Below are 14,788 nucleotides of genomic sequence, written 5' to 3'. Positions count from 1 at the left end.
TTCCTTTGAAGTCTTAACCTTGGCCTTGAGCTAAAACAAGTTCATGTCCCTATCTTGTGCTATGGAAACTTTAGGGTCAGTTCTGGAAGAACTGTGCCACTAAGGAAGGAATCACAGGAGCTGTTTTCTCATTAGCTGAAGAAATAATCCTGCAGGGTTAATAAACTAAGATCCTGGAAATCCATCTTACCAAAAAACTGAAGCGCTTGGAGTGGTCACGCTTTCTAGAGCTAGAGCAGGAGTATACATGTCCTCAGGAAGGACGCACTAAATGCTTGAGGAGACAGCCCTTGAAGATACTATAGTTTAGGAAGTTAATGAAGCAAGAAACAGAGGTTTTTTCATATGAGACTGAAGGGAGTATACATTTCCATTTGTGCGGAGGGAAAAATGGTATGTCATGCTTCATCTCCCCCCTGCTTCTGAGCAATCAGGAAGGCCACTTGGGGTTAGCAGAATGGGTGGAGGCTGTCTAGGATAGAGCTCACTTGGGAAGCACAGTTTAATTAGAAGTGCCTCCTTTTGGACCTCATTGAGTTCACTGCTTACATACTTATGATACGACATTCTGTGATTCTGCATATATTTTGATCCACGGCTCCTGCCAAAGAAGCTTATCAAAACATTAAAAAGTATGTCCCTAAGAACTGGGCCTCACATACCTCCTAGTTTTCAGTCCTGGACTTGGAAGAATATCGCAAAATGAAATTGGAAAATATGTGAAAGTTTATAACTAGAAAAAAATTGTTTTGTTTTTAAACTATAAAAGGGCCTAGGAGTGAGTTCTAGGCAGGAAACACATTTTCCTTGTGCCAGTGTTCCCCTATTCCTTCATGCTGAATTACTGGCTTTTGACTTTTCATCTGGAGAATTGGGCACAAGGCCTTATTTATGTATTTATTTACATTACATTTACCATGTGCAAGAGTGAGTGGGGGAGGGGCAAAAGGAGAGGAAAGAGAATCTTAAGCAGGCTTCATGCCCAGCACAGAGCCTGATGAGGTACTCACAATCCTGAGATCATGACCGGGTCAAAATTGGAGTAAGACACTTAACTGACTGAGCCACCCAGGTTCCCCCTGAAGTCTATATAATTGCAGTGTCAGTTCTGCTTTTCTATAAAATAAACAACAAAAATAAAAACAAAGCTGTTATCTTTGAGTGTAAAATTGGTCAGTATGAGTCTCTTATTGGAAACGACTAAATATGCTTTACTCGTCTAAGAGTATATATAGTATATAGAACCAGTCATGCTTCTGTAGTCCAGCCACAGCTGCTTATATCACTGTTAGGAAAGTACAGCCACTATTAATTGTGAGGCTCTAGGACTCATACCCTAGATGGTAGAAAGCTGCTTGAGCTACTGCTAGGACAGGCCACATCAGGAAAGATCCAGTTTTTATCCAGCTGTGTTTTTTATCTGTCTTCATTTGTCTGTGCTCAGCTTTTGGTGCAAAAAAGGACAAGTTGGAGGCAACAGAACAGACTCTTTTTGGAGTGGGTAAAAATGATAGGAGATTACCAAAACCTGTGTCTAGTACTGTATGTGAAGGTGATTTGTGTGTGAGCCTGTCTGGGTTTTGGAGCTGCAGGGGCCCAACTTGCTGTGACCCTCCCTGTAGTTTTGTGTGTAGACTGTAGATGGCACTGTTCTCTAGCAAACTCATTTTTCAGCTTCATCTAAACCAGAGTAGAGGACCCTGTGGTTATTAGTAAATGATGTTCTTTCTCTTGTTTTGGTATCCTGTAGTTTCCAGCAGAGGCATCTGCAGCCCCATCATCAGCTAGCTGATTGTTAATGTACCCTAGGGCAGTATTAAGGCTTGGCCTGAGGTGCTCATTAAAAGCCTAAAGCTGTTGGCTTCTCCGTTAGACCTTCTGGATCAAAATCTGCATTTTAGATACGCTCCTACAAAGATTCTTATGTGTACCAGAACTTGACAACCATTCCATTGCCCTAAAGATTGATGGGCATGAAAGTAGAAAAATTAATAGCAAGATATATTTTCCTAAATGTCTCACTTCTGGGAAATAATAGCAACAATAGAACTAGCTAACTAGGTACAGCCTGTGTTTTATGTTCTGATCTCTCTCCTTCCTCTGCCCTTGCTCCTTATACCCAGTTTCTCCCCATCTCTTGATCTGGCTCCAAGGTTTTTCTGAGCAATTTACTGTGTATAATGGGACGTTAGCATTTTTATCAACCTGAGCTTGCAGATAATCACAGCGTCCAAATTTCAACAGAAGGTAACTCAGGCTTCTAATCAGGTGATTTCACAGCTATCTGAATACACAGATGCTTATTAGAGTGGGAATAGACCCAGATCACTAAAGGATTAAAAAGCCCGTTTCTTAATTGGCTGGAGCCTTCTATTCCATTGGGGGGCCGCATTTCAGTGTTGTTGCACCTTGTGGGGAGATAAGAATTTGTGCATAGCCCCTGTCCTAGCCAAGAAATGAATCCACTACTCTATGGCAATTGCTTTCTCCACCCCTCCATATCCCAGCTTATGGCCTGAAAGAAAGATTGCCTTCTCTTTCATTAGGCTTGTCAGTTAGCAACCAGGTCAGGGAAGAGGAGAAAGAAGTTTTCATAAACTTGAGAGTTTTGCCACAAAAGCATTAAAGACAGCTTTAAATTCATCAGGCCAATAACTCTTTTCATTCTTTAATAATGACTGCATAGTTGCAAGTCCCTTTCTGATCTCACCAGTCTGTGTATGGCTAATAGAACTTTGCTAGAAACACTATCCAGCAATGGGGGGAGGTGGCAGAGTGATCAGATATATATACATCTGTGATAGAATTATTCCTGACTGGTATCCCAGTTTTTCTGCAAACTCTAGTACTCTTTGGATCTTTAGTTTGCTGCAGATACATACTCTAAGAGGTTGGCCTTTTACCTGGACCAGCTCACTAAGTCAGTTATTATTAGGGGCTGCTTATTTGTCAGAACAAGGAAGGTAAAACCACTAGTCTAAGAATTAGCCACATTTGTCTGATTTCAAAGTTGGGGTATAGGAAATGTGCAAGAGCTGTCTCATGAATATTTCACTGCAGGTTACCGCAGTGCCATTGGATTCTTACTGCAATGACCGAAGTGCAGAATATGAGCGGCGAGTGCTGAAGGAAGGAGGGAGTCTGGCAGCCAAGCAGTGTTTGTTAAATGGTGCCCCTGAACTAGCAGCAGATTGGCTAAATCGACGATCCCAGTTCTTCCCAGAGCCAGCTGGAGGACTGTGGAGCATCAGGCCTCAGAATGGCTGGTCTTTCATCAGGATTCCAGGTAAGTGCTCTGTTCTTTTGGGAATGTGTTCCCAGCTGTGGCAAGGGAGGAAGAACCAAAGAGATACTCCATGTGGTGGCTTTAGATATTTGGAATTCAGTGTTCTTGGGGTTTGTTTCCTGTTTTGCCCTTAGCTTTATAGGTAAAAATACTTAAGTAATTTATGACTTAAGAGAGAAATGTTTTTCAGATTTGTGCTTACGTACTCTCCTTTGACAAGCTTACAGCTGAGAAAGGAATGCTACCCTTTCAAAAAAGTGGGGGAGGAGGCGTAAGAAATAAAGTTGGTAGGAAAGGCTCCAGGTCGAGTGAGTACAGTTGTCTTGTGCCATTGCCAGTAGAGTGAATGAGAATGTCGTCACTCTCAGAAAGCCTGGTTGAAGTAGCATAAACAGTATCCTGCACGGAGCACTAGAGATCTGAATGATAACCAGAAGAAAAACAGTGTGTTTTGTGCCAAAATTCTAGCAGATTCCCAGACCTCCTAGAGTCAAGGTCGAGGGTTGAAAGGAAACTAAGTTTTCATCTTTGCTTGAGTGAGACTACTTTTAAGGAAACTGAACACAGGGTTCATAGGCTTATGTTCTTTGCTTACACCTGCTGGCAGATTGGGGTGGTAGTTGAGAGCTACCCTGTTAGTTTTGGTTGTGCAGATTCTCTGATACTTTGTATTCTTTTTACTGGATATAATGGAAATAAACTAGAGCTCTGCATTCAAAAGAGAGAATCTGCCAAGTGTCAGGAGACTTTGAGTCAGCCTGGTAGTAGCTATGGAGGTGCTTTGAACTAGAAGATACCATTTTGAATTTATGAGAGCAATATGGATGTGGCCTCATAGTATAAGCAGACTTAGAACACCTGAAAGGGGTGAGCGAAGGTGTATTGTTAGAAAACAAGAAGAAAGTCCAGTTGTAAAGGAGACTTAGCAGTGGGAATAGAAGGCTAAAATCCAACAGGTCTGGAAACCACAGAATCCCAGGCAGAGGATGAGCACAGGTGTTGAAAGAAGCAAGACAACACCTTATTTATTCTTTCTCCCTTCTTCACTCTAGCTCCTAAGTTCCCAGTACAGGAGTAGAAGGCTTATTGCTGGCGCTGTGGGAATCTCTTGTGGCTTTTCCTGTTCTTTGAAAGAAAAATGGACCTTGTTTAAATAGCAGGAAGTGTCTGAGTTCTTTTCGCATCGATAAAAAGCGCCAGCCTCACTGGCTGTTTACTGTGAGAACCAACCAGCTCCTCACTAACCCCATTGTACTCTGTAGACTGGCTGGGGCAGGGCAGCAAGGCATCGGGGGCTGGGGGGGCCACTGAAATCTGTATTTTATCTCTTTTTTTTCCTGTACTTTTGCATTTTCTATTTTCTTGGGAAGGATTGGTTCCAGTATAGTCCCCCAAAGACCAAAATCTGGATTTCACACCTTGAATGCATCTCCCTGTTTCACTAGGAGAAAGATGTATAGTCCTTTCAAAAGTCTCCTCTTCTTGGAAAAAGTATGTATATCATCTTTTACCCTAGTTTTACTGCTATGGGATATATTCATTTTGTCTCTAAGCAGGCTCTTACACTGCGGCCAGTAAGAACTTGTGTCTTAGTAAAAATACTGTAAGATTGTACTATAGGATCATAGAAAACATTGCAAGAAAGTAGGATAGGGTCTGTACAACAGTTTTTGAGATCCTGTTTTAAAGAGAGGTTTGACTTGGCATAATCAGCCTAATTTCTAGGGAATTGTGCTCTTCTTGGCTCTGCGCCCTGCTTAGCAACAGGTGGTGCTGTTGTCTGGTACAACTTTGATAGCTCCTAAAAAATTGGGTAATGGATGCCAGGCCCAGAAGACAGCAGTGTGTGCAGGGAAAGAAACTCCTTTTTTCTGTGTATCTTTCTAAGGACAAGTACTGGGTGCTAACTTAACACACTTAACAGAGAAGCAGAAATATTATTCGTTGTTTAAATATTCTAAGGCTATCGCTACAGTCTCTTTGTGCTTAGGCCTTTTCTTTCAGGATAGTCCAAAAAAATCCAGTCCATCCGCTTTCACTTCCCACATACACAGAAACAGCTAACAACACGTGCCACTCTTGCCTCTTTCAGGTGCATCAGAGTTCTGTTCTTCAGGACCTGTGTGAGTCTTCATCTCTGAGCCTCCTAATCTTAGCATCAGATCATTGTAGTTGGCGAAGGAAAGGGGATGTGAGAAGCAGAAATGTGTGAAAACCACTGAATCATGATTTTGAGATGAAGCTTCTCAGACTATAGACACGATACAGATTTCTATATGCTAAAATATTTGTGTTGAGGGAGTAGATGTGAATGGAGAATGAAGATAAGCAGGCTGCAGAAATCTGATGAGCTTAGCTTGCTCACTCAAGGACTAAAAAATATACGGCCTTCTCTTTTTTTCACCTTCCTGTACTTTTAATGAAAAAAGAAACGAAAGCTGATGGGTAGCTCTGTGGGGAATGTCTAGGAGCTATCAAAATTGAAGGATCCCAGGGAATCCAGTTAAAGGAGAAAGTTAATCATGACCAGAAGAAAACGTTAAAGTTGTTAGGAAAGCCTCACTGCCTGATCAGACTTGGAATTCATACAGATCTCCTTGTCTGGTGCCAGGGAGAGGGCCTAGCATTTGGTTCTGTCCCAGCTGCAGTCATTTGATTGTGTTGGTAAGGCGATCAACAAAAAGAAGAGCATTTCAATAATCTAAACAGGACCAAACAAAGAAGCTGAACAAAGGTGTGTGCCACAGCATCAGGGAGGGGGTGGTGGAGGGAGAGATGTGGCCTGGCAGCGTTCCGAAGGTGGGAAAAGGCAGGCAGCGGTACAGAGGAGTAAACATCCAGGGCCTGTGGCTTTGTAGCAAAAACAGAGTGGCCGATGATTTGTTATAGTGCTGTCAGCACATCCGTTCTTGTTTGGTTTATACAATGATTGTGCACTTGGCAAATAGTGGCGAGAACAGAGAAATATCCATTGAGAACTCTTGGATTGCTCTCAACAGTCAGCCTCTGCAGTTCTGAGGGAAAAAAAACTATGGGATCAAACCTAGAAACTAGGGATAGACCTTGGTTTGTTGTTGTTTTTTTTTTTTTTTTAATCGTTTCCTTTTTTACTTTCATTGCCTAATTGTGCAGTATGTCTATACTTTGTCTCTCCCTTTTTGCATCCCACAGCTACTTCCACATACACTCTTAAATCTCCCAGCTCATTTAGCCTCATTTCTTCCCCTCTTAGTAGCAGCGATTGTTCAGGGCATGTTTATGGACCAGTCTGCAAACAGGAAACTCTGCTTCCTGAAATGTGATGGGAGTTGAATGATACTGAATGGATAAGATGAAAATTTGAGAGTTAAGTGTTCTATAAAGATCTCTAGCTAAAATGTTCCCTTTTTTTTTTCTTTTAATGGAAAGAGGAAAGAGAAAACATAAGTCAGTGAGTAAAAGCAATTTTCATTTCACAGAAACCCAAAGTCACTCCTTCTGAGAAGTTGAACAAATCTTAGTGTCTTTATTGAATTACAGTTTAGGATAATGACTTTTACCAGCCAGCCTATTTGAAATCATCCAGGAGAAGGAGTTTGGATTTAAAAGGGGACAGGAATGGATATATGTGTTTGCATTTCTCGGTATTTAAGTGTCTCAAGGGACAGGCAAGAGTAGCCTGTTTCTCTACATTCTCATGCTTTCAGGAGGTGTAACCATTTAGCCACGGAACTAGCAGAAGCAGATATCTAGAGATAGGATGAACAGGAAAAACAAGTTTCTTGGGTCATTTAGAGCAGATATGACATGGACCTCACTTTTAGATGTCCATGTGTACCTGCTGTCCCCTGAGTAAGGATGTGGAGCAGAGAAGGTTTCAAATGTCTTAGCAGCAGATATCTGATTGGGGGCTGTCAGCTGGAAGGGAACCTACACCTCCCTCTTTCAGGATACTTCTTCCTGGAGCACTACTGGATCTTGATTTAACAGTGCTTTGCTTTCTTCTCTAGAGTACTTTCCTGCTCTCGGGATGACAAGCATCCTGGTTGTAGTAATTTTGGCTGCATACAGCTTTGCAGTGAGTGATTTTGCTGCTTCAATTAAATACAGTTTCCTCCTCCTCCCTCCCTTTTCTTCTCCCCAGGCAAGGAGAGCCTCATCACTGACAGTGGAAAGCTGTATGCCCTTGATGTCCTCCTGACTCGGCTCAAGTCTCAAGGACATAGGGTCCTTATCTACTCCCAGATGACCAGGATGATAGACCTGCTGGAGGTAGGAGAAGGAACCTTGGGGACCCTAGGACACCTTGACATTTAATTTGCAGGAATCAGATGTCTATGACTAATGGTCGGTCCTGCTTAATGGAAACCCAAAACTTGTCTTTGTGATTTTACTGTCTATAAAGGGAAGAGAAGCAGCTCCTGGCAGATGTGAGAATGTACAAAGGACTTTATCTCCTTCCATACACCAGTGAAGCAGAACATCCCCTATTCCTTCCATTACTAGGGAAGAAATTCCCTAATTTTGAAGGAGATCAGAGCTTGAGAATTATTTAAAAAGTCCTCTGAAATTCTGTATGGAAAATAAAGATTTAGGATTAGTTCTCTATATAAAAAACAGAGAACAGCTGTTTGGTCTGATTTAATATAGTGGTCTCAACTTGACTATATGTTGCATTCTCCTGGAGGAGCTTTAACCAATATTCATGTCTCGCCCCATCCTCAGAGATTCTTATTTAATAAGTGAGGTGAGGCCTAATAATAATGAGACCTAGACATCAGGATATTTAAAGCTTGTGAGGTGATTCTAATATGCAACCAGAGTTGACAACTATTCATTTATGGTAAGATACAACTTGTTTTACTGTGCAGGGCATCTTCTGCTTCTTTAGTTACTTCTGTGTTGACGTTTTCTCTGCTTCCTTGTTGTCTGAGTGGAGGCTAATTATTTGAGGGAGAGGAAGTCATGGACATGGAAATGGGAGAGTGAAAGGACAAATCATCACAAACCACCAGTTAGTATTTAGTGCTAGAAAGTTGGAAAGCCGCTGGTCAGGGAGCTAAAGCACTTGGATGTAAGTAGTGTATAAATATTCGCAGGTTTTTCCATGGGCTTTATATAGCTAAGACTTCATATCCTAATCCTGCTATTCCAGGGAGTAGCTGATAGTAAATAAATGGAAACTGGACCATCATTATCCCTATTTAGGAATAAGAGAGAAGGGATATCAGCACAGAAGGAATAAAGGATAGCATAGAGAAGAAGTTGTAGGTTTTTGGAAGCCAGGCTTGGCTTACTGAATTTCTCAGTGGGATGCCTGGGTGGCTCAGGGGTTTAGAGCCTACCTTTAGCCCAGGGCATGTTCCTGGAGTCCCACATCAGGCTCCCTGCATGGAGCCTGCTTCTCCCTTTGCCTATGTCTCTGCCTCTCTCTCTCTCTGTTTGTCTCTCATGAATAAATTAAAAAAAAAACTAAAAAAAAAAAAGGGATTTCATAGTAATTTGTTAATTCAGTAGTAGGTCTTTTTTTTTTTTTTTTTTTTTATTTATTTATTTATGATAGTCACACAGAGAGAGAGAGAGAGAGAGGCAGAGACATAGGCAGAGGGAGAAGCAGGCTCCATGCACCGGGAGCCCGATGTGGGATTCGATCCCGGGTCTCCAAGATCACGCCCTGGGCCAAAGGCAGGCGCTAAACCGCTGCACCACCCAGGGATCCCCAGTAGTAGGTCTTTTTAAATAATTTGGCAGCTTCTTTTTAGCAAGAGACATACATAACACATGATATTTGAGATCAATTTAATCAGTAAGTTTGGCATTTAATACAGGATTGGTTTAGCCCCTCAAATGCTGTCAAGTGGCAGAACTTTTTGTCTTGTCCTATAAAACAGGCCATCTATTTCTAAATGATGGAAAACGTACTGGTGGCTGTAAATCACTGTAAAAGAAGTGATTAAGCCATCATGTTTGATGCAGATCTTACCTATATAAAAGGTCCTAACAGTAATAATTCAAAATAAAAAGACTGCCTGCATCTTTAATGTTCTGTCCAAACCAACAGTCTAAACAATATGAGTAACTCTTCTTCACTGGGGCTCTTTTTAGATAAAATACACTTTGCCTTGTCTTGAAGAGTCAGGGAAGTACAGATGAAGTAATGATGATCTTGCACTGCTCTGAATTATAGAAAAAGCAATATGATAAAGATTTTGTAAGTGATGGGACACCTGGGTGGCTCAGGGTTGAGTGTCTGCCTTTGGCTCAGGGCGTGATCCCAGGATCCAGGATCAAGTCCCACTTCAGGCTACTTGCAAGGAGCCTACTTTTCCCTCGCCTATGTCTCTGCCATTCTCTCTCTCTGTATCTTTCATGAATATGAAATCTTTAAAAAAAAAAAAATGAATGAATCTTTAAAAAAAAAAAAAGATTTTGTAAATGATTTTTTTTCCCAAGGCTATGTCAGTGTATTTTGAAGTCCTAAAGGTTGCTTCATATTAAAGGGGGAAGTTCAGGAGTTAAGTGAGGTAAGCTACCAAAAAATAAGCTAGCTCTGGCAGATGAAGGGGAGTGTAGATGGTTTAGATTTCATACAGTCCTACATTTTGGCTCCTCATTCTATGTATTATACACTATAGGTACTCCTAAATATTACCAAAATAAGTGATTCAAAGTATGATAATGAGCTTTGCTCAGGATGAGTGCTATAAACCGTACCCACCAGGTTGCTTCCTATCTCTTTCTAATCCAGCAGATTTATTGGATACATTTGAGAGGATGTGGACGTTGTGGGTAGTTTTTGCAAACATGGCAGCTTGAGAACCTTATCTAAATGTGGTTGTATCTCTGGACGCCTGGAGGTGGCTTAGCCGTTGAGTGTCTGCCTTCAGCTCAGGGCGTGATCCCAGGATCCAGGATCAAGTCCCACCTCAGGCTCCTTGCAGGGAGCCTGCTTCTCCCTCTGCCTGTGTCTCTGCCCCTCTCTCTCTTTCTCTCTCTCTCATAAAATCTTTCTAAAAATTAAAAAATAAATGTGGTTGATCTCTCTATGGAGAATTCTAAATTAGGGAAAACTGAATTTCACAGCTGCTAACATTCCTTAGCCGTATGGATAACATGCATCTAGGATGCTAAAGCCAGAAAATGTTGCAACTTTTTACATGTTTTACTGAAAAACTAAAATGAAACTTTTGTCTATCTAGTTTCCTTAATACTATACTATTCTTTTTCCTTCACATTACATTTCCTGAAAGTTCATTCATCCGTTTGGTTTGGTTTGGTCTATCTATTTGTTTTAATACTGTTTACTCAAATGAACCACATTCTATATTTCAAGAGGTTAATCCTCAAATTTTATTTTGTAGGCATGGAGTTAAAATGCCCACAATTTTAATATATATCTAATCATTTATTGAAATGTTAATTTAGTGTGGATCTTAGGACAGTACAGGATTAGGTCTACATTTCTTTACCTTTTCAAAGTTATTCTGGGTTTTTTAGTCACTGTCATAATAGAAGCTTTCACTATAAACATTTATTAGAGCCATGTTTCAACTTTAAGACATGACCTGGCACATGAACCTAAGGATCCTGCTATAGAAAGGCCCTTCTGTATAGTTGCTTTCCCTTGAGCACAGTTGACCTTTTCTTTAAAAAAATAAATAAATAACCTTGGCCCCTGCCTTGCTTCTTCATTCTCAATGTGTTGTGGGGTTTGTTTGGTTGGTTAGTTTTAGATTAAAAAATTTTTTTTTCAGGATTCTCTTCATACCTTGACAGTCTTACACCTTGTATATCAAAGAGGGAGAGAAAAGCTTCCAAAAGAGCAGAAGGTAGAAATTCACATGGGCACATTAAAGCTCTGTTGAATAATTGTGGAGCACATCAGCATCTCTTTCATAGAACAGCCTCTTTGGGCGTTTTGTTCTGTGCTTTCAACTTGACTCTTTGTTTCAAGGACTCACAAGAACCAAAAGACAGCAAAAATCCATATACTTCTGTATGGCCAGGTTTCCATTTTGGGAGAAATACTAGTTCTGTGCACTTAGTATTTGCTCAGTATTTTTTGAAGTGATTGATAGCGTCTTTCTCTTGGGCAAAAATCTGACGTTAAGTTTCTTGTGAATATATCAGATCTTATTCCAAATAGAATTCTGTATTCAGAAATGTCTTATTCTTTCTCATGGTATCCAAATACTATTTCTGGGTGGGGGATAAAAAAGCAGACTGCTAAACTTACAGGGCCAGGAATTTTTAGTGTGCCACAGGCAGAAGTCAAAGCCATAGATAGGGGAGGATATGCTCAATCACTAAATGTTATGTTATGGATTTATTTTATATTTACTTAGTCACCTGTAGGGTCTTTGCTGGTGGAGGTACTGTGGAAGCAGACATAGCCACGGTGAAGTTGGGATGATGGTGTCCAGCTGGATGTCAGACAAAACATTTCCTACCACCACCATTTTTACCGTAGTTTGGAACCTCCCCACTCGCTACCACTCGCTACCACCATATTCTGATAGTTGCAGAAAGCTTTTAACTCATTGCAGATGACTTACATTATCTCTGAATTGTCTCAGTTGAGGTTCATTCCTGTTACATCAAGCAGCTGAGTCTGTAATTTAAGGAAATGTCAGTTTTTCTATGTAATACAAAAGTACTTGGAAAGGGTCAGCCAGCTGGTACTGTATGTGGTGTGATTGTTAAGCACTGAAACCCAGACAAATCTTGAACTGCACCAATGTATGAAAATAATGCAATACAGAATTAACTCCAGATAATGTATAGTGAAGGATGACATTTGAGAACACTAGGTTTTATAACTTACCCAATCAACAAGTATTTCACTTGGATAAGATTCATCTAGAACAGACATTCTATCATTTATAAGCTGGCTTCTCTTAGAACTCCCAGTTACCTTTGGGAGCTGTGATTGTGAGTACTCTGGGAAACTGGGTATTCTAAAACTGTCCCACAGAATGAAAAGCAAATTGGGGCCACTGTAACTAGCATTTTGGTTAGGCTTTAGGAGTGGTGGAAGGAAATGTGTCAGCTTACAACTACATTCTATTTATTCCATTTCATTCATTTCTGTTCATGCTGAGCAAGAGGAAGGCATTGTGCTAGGCATTGTGAATATAAGTTAAATGTGGTCTTTGACTTCAAGAAATGTATCTAGTGGGGAATATCACATGCACACACACACACATACATACACACACCTGTCAACTGTACCCTGATATCAGTGCCCAAAATGAACCGTAAACAGATGGGATCCCTGGGTGGCGCAGCAGTTTAGCACCTGCCTTTGGCCCAGGGCGCAATCCTGGAGACCCGGGATCGAATCTCACGTCGGGCTCCCGGTGCATGGAGCCTGCTTCTCCCTCTGCCTATGTATCTGCCCCTCTCTCTCTCTCTCTCTCTCTCTCTCTCTGTGTGTGTGTGTGTGACTATCATAAATAAATAAAAATTAAAAAAAAAAAAACAGCTGAAGACAGTAAGACAGATACATTTATTTCTAACTGGGTCACTTGAGAAAGGGTTCCCATAGATAGTGATATCTGAACTGAACTTAAATACAATTTCAACTGTCAAAGAGAAGGGCATTCCAGACTAAGGAAGCCAGCTGTAAAAAGGCACAGAGATGGGAAGGTGCAAGACATTTGGGCAGGACTAGCTTGGTGTGACTGGAGCATATGGTTTAGGAAAAAAGGGAATAACACAAGTAGAGTGAAGGCAGATTATGATGGGCCTATGTATGCCTTATGATTAGGTCTTGCTCCAAAGGACTCTTTGTATTAGGTAAGGGAAGGATGGCTGCCATTGCTGGTGATACACCTCAAAAATGGAAAGTGGCATGTTCGGGAAATAAAGTTAGACCAGGTCTGCAGGTTTGTGGATCATACTGAGCCTTTCCCCCAAATTGTTTTGGGAAAGTAAAATCGGATTGAAATGAACAGAGGCAACTTTGAAATAGAAAAGAAGACTCAGAATGGAAAGTTCATGTTAAAGATATACGAACATTTGCCTTTATTTTTTCAAATGCTCAATTATCTTTTTTTTAATGATGGTAATGCATGAAGGTTATGGATAGCATGTATTAATCATGTGGCTTCTCAACACACTACAACCACCTTTTTCCCTGGTGGTGGTAAGCTTCTGTTCTATTTGGAAAGCAGTAGAGGAGTTAAGCCAGAGCCTCTGGCACCAATTAACGTGAGTTCCAATCTAGCTCCGTTACCTACTTATGTAACTTCAGGAACATCTACAGGAACAACTTAACATCTGTAACATGGGAGTGCCAATAACAACACCTAAAGACTACTATAGTGAGGATTAGATAAGCAAAACCAGGTAAAATGCACAGAATAGTGTCACTTAGTAAATGCTCAGTAAATACTAACCACCATCGTTACTACTGCTTCAAGATGAACTTAGTTCCTTTGTCATACACCCCTTGGTGTCTGAATGTTTGCTTTTATTTAATGTACTTTAAAGGAGTGAGAGATACTTGTGGAAACTATTTTGAGTTATGCTGATACCTGTGCAGCCACTATTTTAAAAGTAACTTACAGATATGATCCAGTGCCGCTCTGTCTTCTTAATATGTTTTCCAAGAATGTTTTTCAAACTGGTAGGGCAGGGTAGAGGACGGGAAACCTAGGTAAGGATTAAGCAGGTAGGGCCCTGGACTCCCCCTTCTTCATCAACCATAATAGTAATGGCCTTTATCCTATATTAGAGGGGCTTTTTTTTTTTTTTTAAGATTTTATTTATTCATTTGAGAGAGAACATGAGCAAGAGGGAGAGGAGAAGCAGACTCCTTGCTGAGCAGGGAAGCCCTATATACGGGGCTCGATTCGGGACACCTTGATCATGACCTGATCATGACCCAAGCTGAAGGCAGACGCTTAATTGACTGAACCAGTCAGGCGCCCCTAGCAGGGTTTCATATAAAATTTCACTTCGGGGGAGGTGGGTGGGGAGGAAGGAGTGACTAGGCATTAAGGAGGGCATGGGATGTGATGAGCACTGGCTGTTATACGTTGGCAAATTGAATTTAAATTAAAATTAAATTTCACTTGGGGGGAAAAATTCCAGCGCTTTTAAAATAGTATAAGGATATTGTTCTGCAATAGTGTTTCTTTTTTTTTTTTTTTTTTAATTTTTACTTATTTATGATAGTCACACAGAGAGAGAGAGAGAAACAGAGACAGAGACATAGGCAGAGGGAGAAGCAGGCTCCATGCACCAGGAGCCCAACATGGGATTCGATCCCAGGTCTCCAGGATTGCGCCCTGGGCCAAAGGCAGGCGCTAAACTGCTGCGCCACCCAGGAATCCCTACAATAGTGTTTCTCAAGCATAAATGTGCTTGCAAGTAGTAATACATGTTAAAACACAAATTCTGATTTATCAGTTATGGGGTGTATCCCTCAATTCTTTTTTTTTTTTTTCAAGTAGGTTCCACGCCCAGTGTGGAATCCACCCACCATGGGACTTAAACTCACAGCCTTGAGATCAAGAC

At 41.0% G+C, this 14,788-nt stretch overlaps 1 protein-coding gene across 1 annotated transcript in view; it reads left to right on the top strand.

Annotated features, from left to right (window-relative positions):
* Nucleotides 1-14,788, top strand: part of INO80 (INO80 complex ATPase subunit) — a 129,783-nt gene that overhangs the window by 85,872 nt on the left and 29,123 nt on the right. The window contains exons 26-27 of the mRNA XM_072808387.1: nucleotides 3,061-3,286; nucleotides 7,410-7,537. Of these exons, the coding sequence (XP_072664488.1) occupies nucleotides 3,061-3,286; nucleotides 7,410-7,537 (354 nt within the window). The remainder of the gene's footprint in view (nucleotides 1-3,060; nucleotides 3,287-7,409; nucleotides 7,538-14,788) is intronic.

The sequence above is a fragment of the Canis lupus genome, chromosome 32 (genome assembly GCF_048164855.1).
Source record: "Canis lupus baileyi chromosome 32, mCanLup2.hap1, whole genome shotgun sequence".
In the NCBI taxonomy this organism is placed as follows: Eukaryota; Metazoa; Chordata; class Mammalia; order Carnivora; family Canidae; genus Canis; species Canis lupus.
The sequence above is the reverse complement of the archived record's forward strand: the minus strand, read 5'-3'. Positions and strand labels throughout refer to the sequence as shown.